This window comes from Globicephala melas, chromosome 19 (genome assembly GCF_963455315.2).
Source record: "Globicephala melas chromosome 19, mGloMel1.2, whole genome shotgun sequence".
Classification (NCBI taxonomy): domain Eukaryota; kingdom Metazoa; phylum Chordata; class Mammalia; order Artiodactyla; family Delphinidae; genus Globicephala; species Globicephala melas.
Genome location: NC_083332.1, coordinates 3,580,197 through 3,593,976, shown reverse-complemented (window position 1 = coordinate 3,593,976; position 13,780 = coordinate 3,580,197). Strand labels below are relative to the sequence as shown.

At 52.1% G+C, this 13,780-nt stretch overlaps 2 protein-coding genes across 8 annotated transcripts in view; one reads left to right on the top strand and one right to left on the bottom strand.

Annotated features, from left to right (window-relative positions):
* Window positions 1-13,780, bottom strand: part of NLRP7 (NLR family pyrin domain containing 7) — a 232,412-nt gene that overhangs the window by 50,649 nt on the left and 167,983 nt on the right. For 3 of the 6 annotated variants that reach the window (XR_011377006.1, XM_060289603.1, XM_060289608.1), the window contains one exon: window positions 7,590-7,724. Coding sequence is in view for 1 of the 6 variants with exons in the window: in XM_060289612.1 (XP_060145595.1) it covers window positions 7,643-7,724 (82 nt within the window). In the remaining 5 variants the exon portion in view is untranslated. Of the gene's footprint in view, window positions 1-3,081; window positions 3,212-7,571; window positions 7,725-13,780 lie in introns of those variants that run through there. The other 3 variants (XM_060289612.1, XM_060289610.1, XM_060289607.1) reach the window with 3 other exon arrangements.
* On the top strand, window positions 3,903-10,187 carry LOC132594040 (leukocyte immunoglobulin-like receptor subfamily B member 3). 2 transcript variants are annotated; one of them, XM_070044373.1, is made up of 13 exons: window positions 3,903-3,997; window positions 4,157-4,192; window positions 4,376-4,660; window positions 4,808-5,104; window positions 5,331-5,627; window positions 5,890-6,192; window positions 6,800-6,850; window positions 7,558-7,665; window positions 8,012-8,045; window positions 8,131-8,168; window positions 8,393-8,445; window positions 9,225-9,389; window positions 9,467-10,187. In XM_070044373.1, exons 1-13 carry the CDS (start codon window positions 3,964-3,966, stop codon window positions 9,608-9,610), a joined length of 1,845 nt encoding a protein of 614 aa, XP_069900474.1. In that variant the 5' UTR covers window positions 3,903-3,963; the 3' UTR covers window positions 9,611-10,187. The 2 variants fall into 2 exon arrangements, with proteins under 2 accessions (XP_069900474.1, XP_060145607.1); XM_060289624.1 differs by having other exon boundaries at window positions 8,003-8,045.

Sequence of the window (13,780 nt, the reverse complement as noted above, 5' to 3'; positions counted from 1 at the left end):
TGGAAGAGGCACTAATTCCTATCACGTGAGTCGTTACACTTTTGGGTCTATTGGCTGCAATAGTTACACAGCTGAAACGCACAGTGAGACGGCCTCCGCCCCGGTAAGGGCTTACCCTGCCTTGGCTGAGCAGAAAGCAGACCCCCATATCTGCCTAAGTCTGCTCTTCATCTTCTGTTCCACGTGCACAATGTCAGTCCGCCCAGCGCCCTCTGAATTCCACACCTGGGAGACCTCATGCCTCTCTCCCTGACCCCGCCCCTGGGGCGGGCCCCATGGGCGGGCCTCATGGACGTGTTATATGAACAGATATAACCAAATATATTCTTTCCACATGTCAGTTCACACAGATTTAGGTCCGTCCACAACTGCCCACTTGATTACTTAGCCTTGTTGCTGAAGCTACAGGGCTTCTAAACAAGGCCACTCCGTGCTGTCTCAACATGAAACACTTGGGATCTGCACGACCACGTCTCCGAAGCGGGACCAGCTGCGCCGCCAAGGACGTGGGGTCACCGGGAGGCCCTCGCCCGGAGAGCCCCGATCCCGCTGTGAGTGGGACATGTAGGTGGTCACCGCCCTACTTAGGGGTCAGACCTGCGGTTCCCACTCAGATTCAAACGAAACGTTACGGCTTCCCTGGTGGCACAGTGGTTGAGAGTCCGCCTGCCGATGCAGGGGACGCGGGTTCGTGCCCCGGTCCGGGAGGATCCCACATGCCGCGGAGCGGCTGGGCCCGTGAGCCATGGCCGCTGAGCCTGCGCGTCCGGAGCCTGTGCTCCGCAGCGGGAGAGGCCATGACAGTGAGAGGCCCGCGTACCGCAATAAAACTAAAAACAACAAAAAACGAAACGTTAGCCTGAAGACCCGCTAGGGGACGCCAGCATTGAGTTCTCAATTTTTTCGTCTTGTGTATCTTTTTGATAGAAACATAAGAAACCTGCATGCCTGTTAAAGGCCTGGTATTTAAAATGTTCTTATATATCTTAAGAATATTTTAAAAATTCAACCTAGATTCAGCCAGCTCTTAAAATGGTGCAATGGCTCTTTTAGTTCTATGCAAACATTAGCATATTTAAACTTTGTACAAACCCTCCACAGAATGCCCTATTCTTTTCACTTTTTTTAAAACAACTTTATTGGAGTATAATTGCTTTACAATGGTGTGTTAGTTTCTGCTTTATAACAAAGTGAACCAGCTATGCATATACATATATCCCCGTATCTCCTCCCTCTTGCGTCTCCCTCCCACACTCCCTATCGCACCCCTCTACGTGGTCACAAAGCACCGAGCTGATCTCCCTGTGCTACGTGGGTGCGTCCCACTAGTTATTTTACATTTGGTAGTGAATATAACTCCACGCTACTCTCTCACATCGTCCCAGCTTACCCTACCCCCTCCCTGTGAACTCAAGTCCATTCTCTATGTCTGCATCTTTATTCCTGTCCTGCCACTATGGTCTTCAAAACCTTTTTTTTTTTTTTAGTTTCCATATATATATATTAGCATACAGTATTTGCTTTTCCCTTTCTGACTTACTTCACTCTGTATGACAGACTCAAGGTCCATCCACCTCACTACAAATAACTCAATTTCGTTTCTTTTTATGGCTGAGTAATATTCCATTGTACATATATGCCACATCTTCTTTATCCATTCATCTGCCGATGGACACTTAGGTTGCTTCCAGGTCTTGGCTATTGTAAACAGTGCTGCAATGAATACTGGAGTGCAAGTATCCTTTTGGACCATGTTTTTCTCCAGATATATGCCCAGGAGTGGGTCTGCAGGATCATATGGTAGCTCTATTTTTAGTTCTTTATGGAACCTCCATACTGTTCTCCATAGTGGCTGCACCAACTTACATTCCCACCAACAGTGCAGGAGGGTTCCTTTCTCTCCACACCCTCTCCAGCATTTATTGTTTGTGGATTTTTTGATGATGGCCATTCTGACTGGTGTGAGGTGATACCACATTGTAGTTTTGATTTGCATTTCTCTAATAATTTGCGATGTTGAACATCTTTTCATGTGCCTCTTGGCCATCGGTATATCTTCTTTGGAGAAATGTCTGTCTAGGTCTTCTGCCCATTTTTTCATTGGGTTGTTTGTTTTGATGATATTAAGCCTCATGAGCTGTTTGTAAATTTTGGAGACTAATCCCTTGTCAGTCACATCATCTGCAACAAATATTTTCTCCCAATCTGTGGGCTGTCTTTTTGTTTTGTTTATGGTTTCCTTTGCTGTGCAAAAGCTTTTGAGTTTAACAAGCTTTTCTTCTTGAACTAGACAAGTTGATACTAAGCTCCATATGGAAAAATAAAAACGTAAGAATACTTAGGAAAACACACAAAGAGAAGAGCTATGCGGGTAGTGGGGACGAGATCAACCAGAAATTAAAACACACCATACAGCCTCTGAGTCGTGAGGAAATAAAGCCTAGATCCGTCTGCTTATTATGACAGAAGAAACACAAGAAGGACTGGCCGTATTTTACAGGCATTTAAAAGTACTGGGATATTATAATCAATGTGATTTCCACGTGAATGGGTGCATCTGGGAGAAGAGAAGCTTTTGCTATGGCATAGGGTCAGTAGCTGCTAAACTTATAAAGTGAAAATTTAATAAGGAGCATGATACGTACAAACTCTCAAAGTGCCTCCCCACAGACCAGTGATTAATTACAAAGGGGAAATAACAGCCTTACTCTGGAGAAACCTGGGGCATGCCGAATTAACCAAGTCAGGAAAGACCCAATCACCAAAAAGGAGAATCAAGGACAATATGGCTTGAGTGGTATTCCACCCCAAAATGCACAACTGGCATCTAAGCAGGAAGTGCTTTGGGCAAACCTCCTATTCTGTGTGTATCACGCTTCCTTTCTCTGCAGGGTCTGCCCTTCCTCAGGAGCCCTCAGTCACGTCTCTCATCAACCCCAGTATGACCAAGGCTGTGAAGGAAAGAACCCAACATCTCCATTCGTGAGCTTGTTTTAAATCTCATTAATCCAAACAGGACTCCATGATCTAGGAGCGTTTGGAGATGAACACAAACCACTGAAGTGTGGGGAGAGGAAATACCTTGGGCGGGAACCATTGATCTTCTGACCGTCCAGCTCGAAAGCCAGCATCGGGCTCGCGGCACTTGATGGCGTATTTGGACCGTGTCTGGAGCTCACATCTGGGGTTTATGACGCGCAGAAATTGTTTTCTGAAAAAGGAGACGTCACGCATCTCATTTGGGATGGTAACAGAGACTGACGTGTAGGGAAACAGCTGCTCTGCTTCCTGTGAAACCTTTAGTGTCGAAACCCGTGCTGGGGGTGATGGGCACCTGCCCGAGGTATCCTTAGTCGGCGTCGCCTCCCAGGCTCTGTTCTCTTGTCTCTCTGCTCAGACGGGGTGGGCAGGAAAGTCACCGTGATTTCGAAACTCACTACCTGCTCTACCTTACTCCGCGCAGAAGGATACTGAGTTCTATTTGTATTACTATCACTTTGTACTCTTAGGATGAGCCCTGAATTTCCCCTGAAGATCCCCCCAAGGCACCTTCTAAGTGCTGGAGATGGGGAGACAGTCCTGGATTACCCGGGGGGGGGGGGGCGGCCACGTTACCACCAAGGTCCTGATGAGTGAAGGAGTGAGGTACAAAGGTCAGAGCCAAGGTCAATGGGACTCAGAAGCAGAAGAAGGAGAGACGCGCCTGCGGGCTTGGAAGATGGGAGGGGCTGAGTCCGGGGACTTGGCAGCCTGCAGAAGGCCGCTGCCCACTCCAGCCTGAGCCCTGTGGAAACTAGTGCCAGGCTCCTGCGGAGGGGCAGTTCCCCTTCCTCTGGGGCTGCTGACGTGACAGCCCCGTGACGGGGAGGACCAGCCTCCCAGTGGACACACCCTCGGGTCTCCGTCCTGAGGGCACCGTGGTCTCCTCCATCTGCACCGCCTGGACCACAGGGACGAGACGCCATGACCCCCAGCCTCACGGCCCTGCTTTGCCTCGGTGAGACGAAGGAGGGGGAGGGGAAGATCCAGCCAGAGAGGGACCCCTCCCCACAGCCAGGCTGCTCTGTCAGGAGACCCCAGGACTCAGGAGGCCCACGGGTAGGAGAGGCGCTGCTCAGGATTCAGGGCGAACCTCTCACAGGGGTCTCTCTTCCAGGGCTGAGTGTGGGCCTGAGGACCCAGGTGCAGGCAGGTGAGTCTGTCCCCAGGTGTCCCAGCTCCCTACTGACCATGGGGACAAGGGGCCACCCTCAGGCAATGGGGTGGGGAACAGCAGTTCAGGGCTGAAGGAGGGGGAGTCTGGGAGGTTGGGGGCTGAGAGCTGGGGACCTGGGGGTGAGGATGTCTTGTGACGCAACCTCTGATGTCCTTCCAGGCACCCTCCCCAAACCCACCATCTGGGCTGAGCCAGGCTCTGTGATCCCCTGGGGGAGCCCCGTGACCATCCGGTGTCAGGGGACCCTGGGGGTCCGGGAGTTCCATCTGAATAAAGAGGGAAGCTCACCTCCCTGGTACAGAAAGCCCTCACTGGAGCCCGGGGACAAGGGCAAGTTCTCCATCTCATATATGACACAATCCGACGCAGGGAGATATCACTGTTATTATCGCAGCCCCACTGGCTGGTCAGAGAGCAGTGACCCCCTAGAGCTGGTGGTGACAGGTGAGAGGACACTCGGGGGTCCCAGCCTCGGGCTCTGCCCTCAGGAAGGGGGTCTGCTCTCAGGGGTGTGTCCCTCTCACAGCCCAGCCCTGGAGGAGGCAAGGGGGGTGTGAGCCCCGTTTGACAAGCTCCCTCCTTCTCTCCTAGGGGTCCACAGCAAACCCACCCTTTCAGCCCTGCCGAGCCCTGTGGTGACCTCGGGAGTGACCCTCCAGTGTGGCTCATGGCAGCGACTGGACAGGTTCATTCTGACTAAGGAAGGAGAACCCAAGTCCTCCTGGACCCTGGATGCACAGCGAGGCCCCCATGGGCAGACCCAGGCCCTGCTCCCCGTGGGTCGCGTGACCCCCAGCCACAGGTGGACGTTCAGATGCCACGGCTTTTACAGGGACACCCCCCAGGTGTGGTCGGCCCCCAGTGACCCCTTGGAGCTCCTGTTCCCAGGTGAGGAGGTCCCACCCTGGCCTCACGCACTTTTTGAGGCACGAGACAGATTATTAGATGCTTTTCTCCCAGGATTGTCCCAGATGAGAGGGTGGGGTGAGGGGGGAGCGGGGCGCACAGGACAGAGACACAGAGTGTAGCGACAGTGAGGCCTGGGGACTAGGACGGGAGAAGGGGCTTCATGGGAGGAACCAGCCCCTACAGCCCAGGGCTGGTCTTCCCCCAGGTGTGTCTGGGAAGCCCTCCCTCCTGACCCTGCAGGGCCCTGTCGTGGCCTCTGGACAGAGCCTGACCCTCCAGTGTCGCTCTCACGTCGGCTATGACAGATTCGCTCTGTCCCAGGAGGGGAGACAGGCCCTCCCCCAGCGCCCTGGCCGGCAGCCCCAGGCTGGGCTCTCTCAGGCTGACTTCCCCCTGGGCCCGGTGACCAACACCCACGCGGGCCGGTACAGATGCTACGGTGGACACAACCTCTCCTCCGAGTGGTCGGCCCCCAGTGACCCCCTGGACATCCTGGTGGCAGGTGAGGAGCCAGCGGGTCAGTCAGGGACCCAGACTCTGCACAGGCCCTGCCGGGGGAGCCCCAGCTGGTGATGCTGGGACCAGGCGTGAGGGGTCCCTAGGGAGGGAGGGAGGGAGACAGAGAGAGACGGGGGTGGGCAGGGAGAGGGAGAGACTCGGAAAAAACAGAGACAGACAGAGATGAGGGGCCTCAGGGAGGCCCTGCTGAGTCGCAGTTCAGAACCAGGGGGCGGGCAGCCCCTCACCCCCCTTCCTCTCTCTAGGGTGGTTCCCTGACACGCCCTCCCTCTCGGTGCAGCCGGGCCCCCTGGTGGCCTCAGGAGAGAACGTGACCCTGCTATGTCAGTCAAGGAGCACAAAGGAAACTTTCCTTCTGTCCAAGGAGAGGGCAGCCCAGCCCCCACTGCGTCTTAGATCAAAGTACCGAGGTGGGCATTTCCAGGCCGAATTCTCCATGAGTCCCGTGACCTCAGCCCACAATGGGACCTACAAGTGCTACAGCTCACTCAGCAGTAACCCCTACCTGCTGTCACATGCCAGTGCCCCCCTGGATCTCGCGGTCTCAGGTGAGGGACGCTGACCCTGTCCTCTCTGACTCAGTCAGCTCAGGGCTCTGTCCCGAGCACTCTGGGCTGGGGTTGAGTGAGGGGACTGTGAGGGAGGGTCACCCAGAGGGGGATCTGCCCCTCAGAGGCCCTCCCATCCCCTCCCACACCTTCTCACCTCACCTGGAATCCGGAACCTGACGACTGTAGAGGAGACCACAGGGCAGGTGTAAGGGAAAGGTTTCATGAGGTGGGGACTCCAGGGTCAGCCCCACCCGCTTCCTGTCCTCATTCCCAGTACCCTCTGGGGGCCCCAGCCCCCCACCGACAGGCCCCAGTTCAACAACTAGGAAGTCACTGAGGCCTCTCTGCAGAGGGAGCACAGGCCACCCCAAGGCAGTTTCAGGGTCTCTGGGAGGATCTAATGCCCTCAGATCCTCAAGGACAGGCTGGTGGTCAAGCAGAGATGCCAGGAGGACCCCAGGGCTCCAGGAGCTCTGAGGCTGGTGGATGAAGGGTGGGGGTCATGGAGAGGGAATGACCCCTCGGGGCCCATCCTGGGGGAGGAGCAGTGGGCTGAGGTCGGGAGAAGCAGCCCCCGACCCTCACCTTCTGTCCTGACCCCCAGGAGGCTCTGAAGTTGGGGCCCTTCCCCCCACGGAGCCAGGCCCGCAGACGGGTGAGTGAGGGTCTGTGGGACATGGTGTTGGGCCCAGGGGGGCAGGGCTCAGTTATGGTCTTAGTTCACGCACCTCTGGAGACAATGACTTGGACCCCCTTCCCCTGCCTGGGCCTCAGTTTCTCCAAGTGTAAAGGCAGAGAATCGTGGCCCGGAGCTTAGATTTCCTTCAGTTCTGACTTCTGGCTCTGACCCCCCAGGAGAGGAGGCCTCACAGGGAGGCCCCTGAGGATGTGACTGTATGGGGGCCTGTCCCCAGTGCCGCAGTGGTGGTGGCATTGTACGGGGAGGGGGAGGGAAAGATGAAGAGTCCACCGCACACAGCCGGCCCCTCCCCCAGTCCCTGCTGTGGTGGGGGAGGGCAGGGTAACAAGGAAGGACCCTCGGCTCCAGATGAGACCCTCGGACAGGCCCCCCTGCAGATGAGAAGCCCCGAGAGCACAAAGCTGGTGTCCACCTTGGGTGGGGTGCGGCAGGAGGACAGCTCGGGGAGCCCACAGCCCTGGGTTCCAATCCCAGCTCTGCCACCTCCAGACTGGGTCACTGGGGTTGGTGAATTCCCTCTCTGTGCCTCAGTTTCCTCATCTGTAAAATGGGTGGGGTGGGTTAGAGGAGATGAATGCACAGACCCCAGCACGAGCCTGCACACAGTAGGCGCTCAGTTAAATGGCATCTTGGGCTCATGCATGACGTCATTGGTGCCCCAGGTCTCAAATGGTACCTGAACGTCCTGATCGGGGTCGCGGTGGCCTTCGTCCTGCTGCCCCTCGTCCTCCTCGTCCGACACTGGAGTCAGAGCAGACGCAGGAAGTCGGGTGAGTAGGGAACGGGGTGACTGGAGGTGGTGGGCTTAGGGCACCAGCCGAAGGGAAACCTAAGAGATGGGCAAGGTCAGCTTAGAAAAAGATTGTCCAGAGTCTGAAACTCAAAAATCTAGAAAGAAAACACGTACTGTCAGCTGACATGTATAATTTAAGGTATTTTCCTCCTTTTCAATCTCATGAAGTGTTGAAACATGTACGCAAGTATGAGTTCAGGTCTCCTTCTTTCCTCCTGAATCCCGTGTGAGGGGCGGGGGTCGTAAGAGTCCCAGGGCCGAGCCTCTGTCATCTGCCCCAGCCCAGGGCGAGGCTGATTTCCACCCTCCCGCAGGGGCTGCAGACCCAGAGCCCAAGGACACAGGCCTGCAGAGCAGGTAACTCCCGCCCCGAAGACCCCCAGGCCCGCCCCGCCCACAGCTCCCCCCCATTCTCCCCCTAACACGCCCGCCTCCTCCCCAGCTCCTGCCCGGCCGCCGCCGCCCAGGACCAGGCCCTCTGTGAGCAGAAGAGGACGGGGTGGGGGACACAGGGTTCTGGAGGCACCTGTGTGGGGGAGGGGAAGGCTGGGAAGGGGTGGGCTCAGGGGGTGCGGACTGAAACCCCACACTTCCCCTCACCCCTGGGTCTCAGTGGCCCCTTCTGGATGCACTGCGGGGGCTCCAGCCCTGAGGGATCTCAGGGGATCCCACCAAGCGATACACACCCTGTTCCGCCCCAGCAGATGCTGCCGTGAAGGACACACAGCCTGAGGACGGGGTGCAGCTGGACCATCCGGTGAGACCCCTGCTCCTGTCCAGGCCACCAGAGACCTTCTTGTTGCCAAACTCAGTCCAATGGACACATCTCTGTCCTCACATCCCAGCTCCAGCAGTGTTCCACACTGACGTCTCCTTCCGCGCTTCCTGGGTCATCCAGCTGTGATCCACCCCTCCTGCTTCCTTGTGACCTCATGGCCCCTCCTTCGGGGTCCCCTTTCCTGGCTCCCCGTCCTCTGTCTGACCTTCTGGCGTTGCAGAGAAGCCCCACGTCTCAAGAGGATTTGTGAATAAGTGAATCACCCGAAAGTCCCCAGGCCCCCCTTCCTTCATTCACCCAAAAGTGGTGCACAAGGAGAGCGCATGCCCCCGGCTCCCTGTAGGTGCTGCAGGTGCAGCAGGGAGCTCACCTGGTGGGTGAGAAGACTATATGTAAAGAAGCAGGTAGCGTCCTAGAATGCAAGGTCCCGATAAGGAAAGTAAAGCAAGAGAAGGTGACAGAGTGCATGGTGGGGGTCAGCAAGTGCAAAGGTCCTGAGGCAGGGACGTGCTTTTGCAGGAAGATGGCCGTGCGGCTGGAGCCAAATGAGCAAGGGAGACAACGTGTTAATACAGAAATCAGAACCGTAGAAAGAATCCAGAGGCTCCGAGGTGTTAGGAGGTCCCCGGAGTTTCCATCAGGAAAGTGACCTGACCTAAGGTTTTAAAGCATCACTCTGCCAACACAGTGGAAAGCTGACGGAAGGAGATCACAGTGGATCCAGGAAGTCCCCTTTCTGTCCTACTCTCTCCCTCCAGCAGAACAGGCAGGATGCAGACCCCCAGGAGGGGACGTACGCCCAGGTGAACCACTCAAGATCAAGATTAAGGCGGGGGGTGGCCACCTCTCCTTCCTCCCTGTCGGGGAGATTGCTGGACACGAAGGACAGACAAGCGGAAGAGGACGAGCAGAGGGACGGTCAGGTGGGTCCCATCCTGTCCGGGCCCCCAGGCTTCCCCCACCCCAACCACACACCCTCCCTCCCTCTCCCCGACCGCAGGCCGCCGCATCTGAAGCCCCCCAGGATGTGACCTATGCCCAGCTGAACCACTCGACCTTCAGACGGGAGACTGCAACCCCTGACCCCCAGTCAGGGGAGCCCCCAGAAGAACCCAGCGTGTATGCTGCTCTCGCTGTCCGCTAGCCCAGGAAGGACCCAGACCCCACGCTCCAGGGAGGAAGACTGCACGGACCCCAGAAGGCACAGGAGCTGCCTGCCCGCAGTGGACACCGCCTAACGACCATCAGACAGCCTGGACTCCCAACACAGACCACCAGGAGCCCCTGGGACCCTTTGGCAGTCACCTGATTCTACCATCAAAGATAACTAATATCCTTACGTTTGGGAAATAATGCAACAGACTTCTCAAAAATCAATGTGTGAGTTGAAAACCAAAATCAAAACGAAAAAAAACAAACAAACAATAAAACAAAACAGAAGTGGGAAAATGTTTTCAATGAATGATAATGTAAATAATACACATCAAAACATATGAAATGAGAAAATTAAGAACCATGAATGAATATATTAGAAAAGGCTTTAAAAAAATCGATGACCTAACATATCATACCAAGACTTCAGGAAAAAATAGCAAATTATTTCAAATGAAGGTAGAAGGTGGGAATAATAATGACAAGGGTAGCTAATAATGAAGACAACCAAAAAGTAGAGAAAATCAATTAAGGCAAAAAATAAACTCATTCTTGAAAACATTCATGAATCCTAGCCACCACAGCCGAGGGAAAAAGAGAGAAGGCTCACACTTCTAATAGTATGAAAGGGATTGCAGACAGCACTACAAATCCTACAGACGTTATAAAGATAGTAACAGAACATTATGAGAAATTTGACGCCACCATACAGAAAATGTAGATGGAATGGAAATCTTCACGTGTACAATTTACTAAATGGATATAAGAATAAATGGAAAATCTATCACCTTATACATTGACTCTAATCCAAACTTACCCACGACTGAACTATATAGAATCTAACAAAGTCAAAATGAAAGAAATAGGAGAATGCTGGTTCCCGGGGTTGGAGCGAGGGGGAAATGGGAAGATATTGGTCAAAGGGCACAAGCTTCCAGTTATAAGATGAATAAGTTCTGGGGATCTAATATACAGCATGGTGGTTACAGCTAATCACACTGTATCCCATTCTTGAGTGTTTCGAAGAGAGCAGATCTCAAATGTTCTCACCAAAAAAAGAAATGGCGACTGTGTGATGGGATGCGGACAAATGCTCTGACGGTCATCATTGTCCGACGTGTAAGTGTGCAGTTCAGGCGGCTTCACTGGTGATTTCTTCCGAGCACTTATGTACTCGTGAAAGACACACACACGCACACACACCCCCAAATTGCACAAACATTTCCCAAGAACAGAAAAAGAAGAAACATACCTCAACACATCAGATCAGGAAAATATTTACACCAAAACCTGACAAGGGAATTATACATGGGGAAGTCACAGGAAGATCTCTCACATGGGCTTAGATGGAAATCCCTAAACAAAGTGTACACAAGTAAGATTTAGTGATATATTAAAAGGACATTACTTCATGACCATACTGTGGGGTTTCTTTTCGAAGGATAGAGTAACTTAAAATTTTAAAAATCTGTCACATAATGCAATACCTTAATAGAACAAATAAAAAATAATCACCTTAATAGATGCAGACAAAGCCTTTGATAAAATATACCAACAATTCCTGGTGAAAATAAAAACGCATCAGAAATAGAAGGGAATTCCCTTTCGTTGATGAGGGCATGTTTAACAACACTAGACGTCATTTGTACACGTGAGAACCTGAGGTCCTTTCGTCTACGACTGGCAATGATCCAAGTATGTTCCGTATGACCACTTGTATTCACCAGGGCCCTGGAGGCACCAAGCAAGTAAGTGAAACAAAACAAGGCGAGAAGCTCTGAAGTGGATAAGAATAATATTGTATTACTAAGAGACTGCCAGCTGTGTTCGCAGAAAATCCAAAATAATGTAAAGATCTTCTACTCTAATTAAAAAGTTTTCCTGCATCGCTGCATACAAGGTCAATATATAGAATTCAACTGCCTTCGAGACTTCCGGTTCTGGATGGAGATGAAGTAAATGAATGTCTCCCTGTTCCCTGACTTTATACCAGTGACCTGATTGTATACTGCTGACTTCCAAGAGCCGTAAGATAATATATTTGGGCTGTTTTAATCCACCAAGATTGTGGTAATTTGTGGGACAGGGAAACAATACAACCACTTGAATTTACTTTTGATTAGTGTTTGCATAGTAATTTTTCATCCTTCTACTTTTTTAATGTGGTAGAATATACACACCATGATATTCACCACCATTGAAACATCATTAAAGTGCGAAGTTAGTGGCCTTAAGTACATTTACCATGTTGGGCAATCATGACCACTGTCCGTCTTCCAGAACATTTTCATAATCCCAAACAGAAGCTCTGTACCCATTAAGCAAGAACTCCTCATGCCCCCTGAGAACCAGGCACTAGTCATCTCCATTCAAATTCCTGCCTTAGGGAGTCTGGCTACTCTAGGCTGTTCGTGTCGGTGAAATCATACAAAATGCGACATTCTGTGTCAGACTTAGTTCACTCTGAATAATGTTTCCAAGGTTCATTCATATTGTTCACTCTTTTACTTTTAACCTATTTACATGTTATATTAGAAGTGAGTTTCTGGGACTTCCCTGGTGGTGCAGTGGCTGGGAATCCTCCTGCCGATGGAGGGAACACGGGTTCGATCCCTGGTCTGGGAGGATCCCACGTGCAACTAGGCCCGTGCGCCACAACTATTGAGCCCTCACGCCACAACTACTAAAGCCAGCGCACCTACAGCCCATGCTCCACAACAAGAGAAGCCACTGCGATAAGAGGCCCACGCACCGCAATAAGAAGCCGGGGCACCGCAACAGAGAGTAGCCCCCGCTCACCGCAACTAGAGACAGCCTGTGCACAGTGATGAAGACCCAACACAGCCAAAAATAAATAAAGAAATAAATTTATTTTAAAAAAAAGAAGTGAGTTTCTTATGGACTTCATAGTGTAGGTGGTGGTTGTTTTCTTAAACCAATCTTACAAGCTCTTTTAATTGCTGTGTTTCGCCCATTTACATATAATATTATTACTGATAACACTGTTATTTAGGTTTGTCATTTTATTTTTTCAAGTTTTGTCCCCTCTCTTTCTTGTTCTTCTATTTACCCTTTCCTGGGATTTAAAAACATTTTTAGCATACCATTTTAATTTCTCTATTGGTGCTGTGACTGTAAGTCTTTGACTGCTGTTGAAGGGGCTGTTCTAGAGATTATCAGGTACATACCTAACTTTACACAGTAAAGACAGAGCTAGTATTTTACCTCTTCAAGGGAAATGTAGAACCCTTACAAATCTATAGGTCTCTTTATTCTTACCCCTTCATGTTGTAGTTGTTGTGTGTGTTCTTGCTACATAGAAGCCCAGGGCTGTGTCGGGGCCAATGGGGCCAGGTCAAGGTGAGTGAGCTGTCCCCAGACCTCCTGCTGCAGCTCCACAACCACCACCCCCATCACCTGAGGGGAGAAGAGGAGGTCTGGGCTGATGGCGACCAGTCTGGGGACGGCTATGGAGTGACATCTTGGGAAACTGAGGCCATAAGGGCAACCCTGACACTTCAGGTCCACATCCTTTCAGGACAAATTGAAACCCCACGTGTTCATCTTTGCCTCCTGATTAGATGCAAATGAGACACTGGAGATGCTCACCTCCAGGTACCGGGACTGGCATGTTTAGTTCCAGAGACTCATTCAAGATCAAAGAGATTACTTAAGCATTTCTGCATCTCCTCACCCATACCCTGTCTTTTTTGTTCTCAGGGGTAACTGACATTCTCAGTCCATCACAAAATAAGTCAGACGCCAACAGTGATGAGTAGCAGAAATTCTCAATTTTGGGTTGGGCTCCGAGGGTCACAACCTGTTAATGGAATGCAGGTGACCTGAGTGGACATGTAGGGATCCTGGGGTGATTTGGGTCTGCTCTGACCTCTGTGACCTCTTTTTCCACAGTTCCTACCCTCACACCCCCAAGACTACACAGTGGAAAACCTCATCCGGATGGGCATGGCCGGCTCCGTCCTGCTGGGCCTCAGGATTCTGCTCTTTCAGGCTCAACACGGCCACGGAGGAGCCCAAGATGCAGCCAGGAGGTAAACAGAGGGAACAAACCCACCATTCGGTGAGTTCGATCCTTGTGTGACTAGGAGGTTTGGGAGGCAAATCTGCAGTATGAATTGAGGGAACTGTCTGCTGAGAATTT

Bases quoted from the DNA above. Each gene is read 5' to 3' on its own strand.
- LOC132594040 (XM_060289624.1), top strand. From the start codon at position 3,964: ATGACCCCCAGCCTCACGGCCCTGCTTTGCCTCG. The intron at 4,193-4,375 runs GTGAGTCTGTCC...ATGTCCTTCCAG, and splicing joins GAGGACCCAGGTGCAGGCAG to GCACCCTCCCCAAACCCACC. The intron at 8,046-8,130 runs GTAACTCCCGCC...CCTCCTCCCCAG, and splicing joins GACACAGGCCTGCAGAGCAG to CTCCTGCCCGGCCGCCGCCG.